This window comes from Varanus komodoensis, unplaced genomic scaffold (assembly GCF_004798865.1).
Source record: "Varanus komodoensis strain SLA01 unplaced genomic scaffold, ASM479886v1 scaffold16, whole genome shotgun sequence".
Classification (NCBI taxonomy): Eukaryota; Metazoa; Chordata; class Lepidosauria; order Squamata; family Varanidae; genus Varanus; species Varanus komodoensis.
Window position 1 is genome coordinate 11,348,601 of NW_025335468.1, and position 9,527 is coordinate 11,358,127.

General features: G+C 43.5%; 1 protein-coding gene across 1 annotated transcript in view; it reads right to left on the reverse strand.

Moving 5' to 3' along the window:
• The window catches only part of OTOG (otogelin), a 113,837-nt gene that overhangs the window by 18,192 nt on the left and 86,118 nt on the right, over nt 1-9,527 (reverse strand). The window contains exons 38-42 of the mRNA XM_044426092.1: nt 6,261-6,481; nt 5,371-5,509; nt 3,458-3,652; nt 1,383-1,595; nt 845-949 (exon numbers count right to left, since the gene is read on the reverse strand). Of these exons, the coding sequence (XP_044282027.1) occupies nt 845-949; nt 1,383-1,595; nt 3,458-3,652; nt 5,371-5,509; nt 6,261-6,481 (873 nt within the window). The remainder of the gene's footprint in view (nt 1-844; nt 950-1,382; nt 1,596-3,457; nt 3,653-5,370; nt 5,510-6,260; nt 6,482-9,527) is intronic.

Here is a 9,527-nt window from a genome sequence, read left to right on the forward strand (position 1 = left end):
AGTCAGGCCGTGCAGGTCCAGTTTAGAAGCTGCCAAGACTGATTGATTACTCATTTATAACAAATATGTATTGCCTTATATGATTAAAAGCCTCTGGTGTGGTTGCAATACTTTGTATAATCCCAGTTGCTTCCTGGCACAGGAAATGGAAATTCTGTGTGTCCCTGTTACCACTACTTCTACTTCTCCTGCCATGTGTAAAATCTGTGAGCCCCAGGATGTACAGGTAAAGCTGCTGCGGAAGCTCTGAGCGTACGTGTTTTGCATTTGCTTGCCTCTACTTGGACTAAGCAAATGCTTAGTTGTTCTCTCAGCCTGAACAGATGGACGCTCTTGTATCTGCATTCAGTTTCCATTACAGTAACTCTTTTAACTGTAGAAAGGAAGCCATTTGAACTATGCCGAAAATGTTTGATTCAGATCTTGCCAGATCCTCACCTTCTGAACCTCAGTCAATATAAAGACAATAGTGAAGCTCACTATTGGTGTAAAGCTGCATTGGCTATTTATTTGGACTATAAGCATGTTTGGTAATGTTGTCCTGGGCACCACCACAAAATGGCTGCCATAGCAAAGGACTGTCCAAAAGACTGAATACAAAGCAGAAGTTGAGAGTGAGTCCAACACACTAACCAACTCCTTGGAATCCACAGTGTTCCACACCAAAAGAAACCATTTCGCAGTAATGCCAGTTTCTGGTTAAAAACAAAAAGATAATTTAAAAGGTAATAGGAAGGTTAGGATGCCTTGGGGGTACACCAGTGGCCTTGGGCACCATGCAGTTTACCCCTAGCATAAATGGACCTTTCCATCACATAGTTTCATTTATATAGTCAATACCCACCACAACTGTAATTAGGACAGCAGGAATCATGTTGGTAGTAGATTGCTAGTTTCTCCAGGCCTTTGCAATCCGGAATAAATGTTTCACAGAGGCTTTGATTACAAGCTTTGCAGAAAGATCGGAAAAGAAGGAAGAAAAAGGAAAACATTAAAAGGGGCACAATGCTAAATGTAGCTACAGTTTGATTATATTTGTTGTGTGTCACAGGAAAGATACTTATAAAACTTTGGCTTCAACTTACTTGGCTTCCTATGCCAAAGTAAACTTACTTTCAAAGGGCTGTGTGCAGCCACTGTAATGTTGCATCCTGATGATACATAGTTATGTTATGAACAAATTAAAAGCAAGCCATGAGTTCTTATGGTGGCTTGTGCATGGTTAACAAGCCACACTAAGGAAGCCATGCCAGCAGTTACAACAAGCCAGCAAGAAACAAGCAAGACTGATAACCTGCCATGCCTTGTTCTGCTGGGTAATTGTTTGTAAACTAATGACACTAGGGCATTCCAGGAAAGAAATGTATTTTAAGGGTACTTACTACAGACTTTCTGGTGACAACAGGACTGATCATCAGGAATAATTAAAGCTACTTCTCCAAAGCGCTGGCATTCTAAGTCAGAACTAACTGAGCAGTTGAACTCCACAGGTGCAATGGTGTCATTGTCAACACATTTGTGCATGCAGCATCCACTCTGGGAAGTTTTCCAAGTCTCTCCCAGTGCATGGGGCACTCCAGAACTGTCTGTACAAGCTGAATCATTGTAAAAACAAAAGAGCACTTAAAGTTTTAAAATTTGCTTGTTGAGATCTATCACACAATAACGAAGGACTTCAAATATTATCTCAGCATCAAACAGCAAACTATCCAACTTCAGTTTCTTGTCAGAGGATGGAAAAGAGTTTTTGATTCACAATGCATTTTTAGACCCTAAATTTTCAAACCAGTATAGTTTGAATTATGGACTGAGGATTGGGTGGTTAGATGTTAGGCTGGGACTCAGGAGATCCAGGTTCTAGTCTCCATTCAACCATGAAGCTCACTGGGTGACTTGGGTCAGTCATTCAGCCTAAAAGTGTTCTTGTGAACAGAAAATAGAGAAGAGATCCATGTAAGCCTCCTTGGGCAGGATATACCGTATTTTTTGCTCTGTAAGACGCACCTAGTTTTTAGAGGAGGGATCCATGGAAACCTTCCTGATAATCACAGGCACATACCCCATCACTTCCCCATGGGCTTCATTAAAAGACAGGTTGCCATTTGAAAACACACACCGACCTGTGATTAACAGCTCTCACCTGCGCCGGAGGAGGGGGGCGGAGCAGGGCGTGCCGAGCACGTGCCGGCCAGGTGTGGTACAGCCAGGCCGGCAGCATGCCGGCAGTGGTCTTCCGGGCGGCGCGGCAGGTCTTCCTGGGTGGTGGGGGTGAGCAGTCCGTCTCTCCGTGCAGCTGGTGGGTTAAAGCCTGTGGCTCCTCCTCCTCCACTCCGCTCCCCCTGAGCGGCACAGCTCTCACCTGTGCCGGGGGGTGGGCGCGGAGCAGGGCACGCCGAGCACGTGCCGGCCAGGTGGTGCCGCATGGTGCAGCCGGGCCGGCAGTGTGCCGGCGGTGGTCTTCTGGGTGGCGCAGCGGCGGCGGCAAGTCTTCCCGGGCGGTGGGACTGAGCAGTCCGTCTCTCCGTGTGGCCGGCGGGTTAAAGCCCGCAGCTCCTCCTCCTCCGTACCACTCCCTGAGAGGCACAGTTCTCACCTGCGCCGGAGAGGGGGGCAGAGCAGCGTGCACCAAGCGTGTGCCGGCCAGGTGGTGCCACGTGGTGCAGGCAGGCCGGCAGCATCCCGGGCATCGGGCACACACACATTTGCTCTATAAGACGCACAGACATTTCCCCTTACTTTTGAGGGGGAAAAAAGTGCATCTTATAGAGCGAAAAATATGGTAAATGTGATAATGAACGAATGCACACAAAAGCTCCCTTAAATATGTGAACAATCCCAGTAAATGAGTATCTTGATAGAACCCCGAAGTCCATAACGCTGGAAGCAAGTCTACATTCCATTTGCAAAACCATATTTATATAGTTTATCTATCTCCCTACATGCAAATGTTTATGTGGGGATTCACCCCATATTATAAAAATAAGCTGAATGGTCAGAAAAGACACATCCCAATCCTTTGCTAAGCCTCTCTGCTAACAGTTCACAAGACTGTCAGTCAGAGAAAGGAATCTTTGCAGACTAAGGTAATAATTCAGATGTATATGCATGAAGCAACAAGTGGCATGCAAAGACTATCACCCTTTACTTATTTTGGAAAAGAAGAGTGTTCTTCAAATTACTAGTCTTTTCTGCAACAAGGGAAGTAGCAGCTCTAACTATCTGCTCACTGTTGTGTAGGACAGGAGCATTAAATGCATTCTCCATCAGGTTCAGCATGAAGGCTCCCCCCCTCCCCCTGCACTTCATATGTAAGACCACATCCTGAAGGTGATCTGCCCACTGAAATCTGTTTCCTTGCATGCACAGATTGCATGATGATTGTCAAGTGGGAAAAATATAAGAAGAGATCCAAAGACAGGGCTATTGAAAAATAAAAATAAATCAGATCAATACCTACCACACTTTTCCTCTGGGATGCAGAGGGCAGAGTGAACACGGTGAAGGACAGTTTCTTCTACACAGACGCAGCCTTCAGTCAGTAGTAAACAAGAATCCAAATCCTGTGATCTTGGCTCCATATTTTGACAAGTACTTGCTATGTCACAGGCGGATATACAGGCCTTGTAGGAGAAACCTTCTGGACAGGGAAAGACTAGCAAGACAATAAATGAAGCATTTAACATACTGATGTTTATTCATGTTGAAGCCAACAACTCCAGTGACATGTAAGCTATATTAAAAAAAAACACCGACAACACCTTGCATTCCTCAAGAGTAAAAATGGGAAAGTGGTACAGGTGCTCAAATTTTTACCTGCTCACCACTCTTCACATGCATCTCCCTCAAAGCCCTTTGCTCCACCCCAGACATACCAAATCAGAGTTCCAGTAGAGCTTACAGGCCATCTATGTCAACCCCTTGCTTGATGTAGGAAATCCAGAGCCAAAGCATCCCTAGCAAGATGTTCAGCCTCCATCTGAAGACCTACAGCAGGGGGAGTCCACCACCCCACCTTAGCACTGGGTTCCATTGTCAAACTTCTCTGTTCAGACATTTCTCTAAATGCTGAACCAAAATCCAACTTTCTGTAGCATAAATTCATTAGTGAAAGCCTTTACTTCTTGGGGGACAGAGAATATAACAAGTCCTCTACCTTCTATCCTTTAAAATTTTTGAAAAGCACTATTTTATCCCCACTCAGTTTTCACTTCTCAAGGCTAAACATAACCAGTTCCTTCAACCTTTCCTCTAAGAACTTGTTTTCCCTGATTTTCTTTGAACATTTTCCAATTTGTCTATAACTTTCTTGATGTGTGCTAATCAGAACTGGACACAGTGTGGAATAAAACAGAACATTACTTCTGCATCTGACTTGGAAACTGTCAGTTCCAGAAATGTAGCCTTAAAATGCATTATCCCCCTGCTTTTTTTTTGGTAGCCACATCAAAGATTAAACTTATGGTCAGTTTATAATCAACAACAAAATCCTTTTCACACGTTCTACTGCCAAGAAAGGTATGCTGCATCTGAGACTAGATGCGCGCGTGCGCGCGCGCACACACACACACACACAGAAGGAGGGAGGGAGGGAGAAACATGCATTTTGATGTAGAATTTTGCAGTTGAATAGGCTGAATTTATTCTGTAAGCTCTGGTTCAGTTTTCCATTCTGTCAAGGTTGATTAGAATTGTCTTCCCATCTTCTGAGCTGTCAATTTTCCTGGCAGTTTTGTGTTTGCTTTACATGGATGTTCTCCCCAACTTCATCTAAATGTTGATAATGCCATATCTAAAAGAGAACCCACTCAAAATTTTCCTCAGGTTTGATGGGAAACCATCAACCATTTCTGAGTGCCAAGTTTTACAACCAGCTATGAATTCACTTGAAGGTAATATAATCTAGCTTGCATTCAACCAATTTTCTATTATGGCTTATCTTGCAAACATGTAACTAGAATCACACAAAACCTCACTGGTCGAAATGCCATAAACCAAGGAAGGCTTCTTTCCTTCATTCCCCACCTCCCTGCAACAGATGTTTTCCATTCAAAATCACCCATACTAGTGCTGCATGTTTCAGCTATGTAGTTGAATTGCATCATATTCGTACATATAATTCTCTCTATCCCACTGATCTCAAAGAACCTTTCACTTGTCTAAAGCCGAAGAAGCAAGAAACCACCAAATCTACTTAATACCAACAAAAGAAAATGAAACATCCTGTGTGCCTAAACATTGCCATTTCTCACAGGTACACAGCAAATATATGAATCGGCTTATAGTTGAGCTTGGGCTCAATTCACTATTCTGTCTCATAGACTACAATGCTTTCTTAACTTGCAATAACATTCTTTGATGCAGCATACTTACAGCAATAGCTGGAACTCCTCCATTCTATACAGATATTAAATTTGTTACACATGGCAACATAAGCAGCCAATGCTATGCATGGATTCTGAATATATTCTGTGTCTTGGACCCACAAATCACAAAAGGAGCCTGGAGAAACCTTAACATACATACAAAAATACATTATTTGGATTATTGGTTGGTAACTTCAGAAAACACTGTAATAAACATCTCCATTAAAAGTCTGGTGCAAAAACAAGAGCTGATAAAGTTTAGTGGGAAATAAATTGAGCTGTTACGATGCTGCAGGCGCATGTTCTAAAATGGTGTCTGCCATGCTCTCCCTGAGGGATCCTGGTCTTGCACAAGGGCCTCTTTCTTAGCCTCAGCTCTCTCCTACCTTACAGAAAATGACACTAACCCATCTTCCATGTTTGTTTATTTAAGCCATTTATATCACACTTTCCTTCTGTTAGCTTCTTCAGATAGCTACAACCCATTTCTACCAATAAATTAATGAATAAAAATACCTTTTACATTTAACTATTCTTCAAAGTTTACCATTTAAAACAAAAGAACTGAAAGCACCATATAATTAACATGCAGCCAGTTGCTGTGCACAAAGGAAGTCTCTGGACAACCCTGCACTGCAGTGTCTATACACAATTAAGTTCAGGATAGATTCTGTGCTGTGCTTCAGGAGCTATGTGGTCTACAAGTCACATGCAACCCATTATTCTCTTTTGGAAATGACTGCCTTATTTGGTGTGCTATAGCATATGATGGATGTTTGGGATGGGCAAAGTTGCTTGTGGGCAAACTACATCTCATATGTCTATGACTGCCCACACCTAAAGAATAGATGATCAACAATCAGTGAAGTTCAAACAGAGAATCTGAAGATAACGTACATAAGGATGGCAGGTGCTAAAGGTCTGGTTCAACAACATATTTAAACAAGGTGAGCAGTCCCTGACTGAACAGTTAGTGTCCTGGGTTCTCTGTTCTCCAATATACTTCATTGTGTTTGGCACTTGCCAGCTATCTGTAAAGACAACTGAAGCTCCAGCGGTGCTTAAAACAGTCCTGTTGGGCAACATGAGGTCATTTGTTGAGTTTCCATCACAGAAACCTGCAAGAGAGGTCAGAAATTAACAAACATATATGTACTGTAATGTAACATGATACATTAAGACTGGCATTGTCATTATCTTTATGTATTCTATTATATATATGAATTGCTCTATGGCAAAAATGTTCCAGAGTGAAAAACCATAGTTTTTGAAGGTATTTTTCACTATACACATTTGCATGAGAGTAAACCTCATTGAGCTCAACCGGACTTACAAGTATGTTTGAGTAAATGTGTGGAAATGCAAAGAAATTACAGTTACAGCCCACTAGAAAACTGATTTTTTTTCCTTTATATAAAATGAAACAGTCCAATCAACAAGTAAAGAGCATAAAAAAGAATTGTACCCCTATTAAGTCAGTACAACAAACATAAGAGCAATCACATAGGGTTAAAACATTAGTATAAACCAAGTATAACATTTTCCCATATTTCATTAACATCAACTGTATTAAAAGATTACAAACATTAAGAAAATAGCCACATTTACACACCAAGCTAAATCATCCTGTAAATAAACTGCAGAGTATGGGTTGTTCACAGAAGAACCCCCAGTACACCTGGCAGAGGATCAAACCTACCAATGCTTGTTTCCCCCCTCAGCACTCCAGCTAGTCTGGTGTATATGCCAGTGTCTTTCATGGCATAACTTGTCTTCTCTGCCCATCAGCCACTTTGAGTACTACCTCTTTTCATATATCAGAAATATGCACATCTACAAAAATGGGGCAGTTATTGCAGATGCACAAAATTCTCCATTTCTTCCCAGCCTTAAACTGGTACACATTTTCCTTCCCAGTCATTAGATTTGTGTATACAGCAGGACCCCTGTATCTGGTTCAGTTACAGCCATTTTCATTTAACTGAGGCTGGCTCTTGGTCCAAGAGAGAAGCTTAAAGTGCCAAAGAGAAGCTGTAAGTTCTTCCTTTAAATGAACATTCTCAACTTAATAGGGAAAGAAAAAAATCATATGCTGAGGTAGCTATGTTGTATGTAGGCAGTGAGGCCTGATGAAGCCCATGGCACTTGTTTCTCAGTAAATATGTGAGACTACACACTAATTTTGCTTAGGACTTCAGTAGCAAATTGAAGTTCTAAACTGCTTTTCTTTCTATGTATTTTAAAAGCTAAAACCAGTATTAAGAGAAAACAAACTAAAAGCTAGTCAAAACAACTCAGGAACAGAATGAATCGCACTAACAACAATTTCAAGCACATCTCCTCTGTAGGCACAGAACTGTTTTTCAAGTTTGAAACTTGATTAAGTATCACTGATATTTTATACTGGGGCTACACATATTTGCCCTTTCTAAAACTTGGCAAGCCAGTTACTGTAATGAAGGAATTTGCATCCAAGTCTCCGATTCAAGTGTCAAAGTGAAGATTTATATTGATAGATAATATGCATCCAAGAACCATGCACCTAATATTTCATCCAAGGTTACAGCTTTCAACAAGCCATGTACACATACCAGAAAGGTGCATGTGCAATTCTAACTTAACCTTTATTTGTTTTGGTCATGTTTTAAAGATGGTCATGTTTTTTTCCGCTTCCATTGCCTCCTCACAATGCCGTCCAGCGACGCTCTTTCGAGTGGTGCAAGGCCTGGTTCGTCCAGGTCCGAAAGAAGACCTGGTTCCACCCTCAAAGCCCCCTGTGACGACTTTGCCAGGCATTTCAGGGAGAAAATCACTCAGATTCATCATGAGCTGGATTCCACTATTGATTCAGAGGTTTTAAGGGAGACGCCAATGCTGCCGTCTGGTCCAGAATTATTGGATGAATTTCAGTTACTGCGGCCCAATGATGTGGACAAGGTGCTTGGACGAGTACGTCCCACCACTTGCCTATTGAACCCTTGCCCGTCTTGGTTAATAAATAATTCCAAGCATGGGATTGGGATCTGGATCTTGGAAGTGGTTAACGCTTCTCTGAGGGAGGGTCGGGTGCCTGCCCCTTTAAAGGAGGCGGTAGTCCGACCGTCCTGAAGAAGGCGTCACTGGATCCAGAGATGGCCACTAATTATAGACCAGTGGCCAACATCCCGTTTCTGGGCAAGGTGTTAGAGCGGGTGGTGGCGGGACAACTCCAAGCTCTCTTGGATGAAACTGATTATCTGAACCCATTTCAGTCCAGCTTCAGACCTGGGTACAGTACTGAATCTGCCTTGGTCGCCCTGTATGATGACCTGTGCAGGGAGAAGGACAGGGGGAGTGCGTCCCTGTTGGTTCTCCTGGACCTCTCAGCGGCTTTCGATACCATCAACCATGGTATCCTTCTGGATAGGCTTGCGGGATTGGGGGTCAGAGGCACTGCTTTGCAGTGGTTCCGCTCCTATCTCAATGGCCGGTTCCAGAAGGTGGTGCTGGGGGACTATGGATCTGCGCCATGGCAGTTATGCCATGGAGTACCGCAGGGGTCCATTTTGTCCCCTTTGCTGTTCAACATCTACATGAAACTGCTGGAAGAGGTCATCAGGAGGTGTGGGCTGCGGAACCATCAGTACGCTGATGATACCCAGCTCTACCTCTCGTTTTCCACCAATCCAGGTGAGGCAGTGGCTGTACTGAACCGGTGCCTGGCCAAGGTAATGGGCTGGATGAGGGCCAATAAACTGAAGCTCAATCCAGACAAGACGGCGGTCCTGTTGGTTGGCGGATCGGGCTTTGGAGAGGGTGAATTGAACCATGTCCTGAATGAGGTTTCACTCCCTCTTAGGGACAAGGTCTGCAGCCTGGGAGTGCTCCTCGACCCGGAGCTTTCACTGGAAGCTCAGGTGACAGCAGCGGCGAGGAGCGCTTTCCTCCAGCTTCGGCTGATTCATCAGCTGCGCCCCTACCTGGAGTATGACTGCCTTGCAACAGTGACACATGTGCTGGTGACTTCCCATCTTGACTTCTGTAACGCGCTCTATGTGGGGCTACCCTTGAAGACGGTCCGGATACTTCAATTGGTTCAAAATAGAGCTGCCAGGTTGCTGACGGGGACTGGGCGTTATGTTCACATGACTCCAGTTCTCCGTCAGCTTCACTGGCTTCCCATTG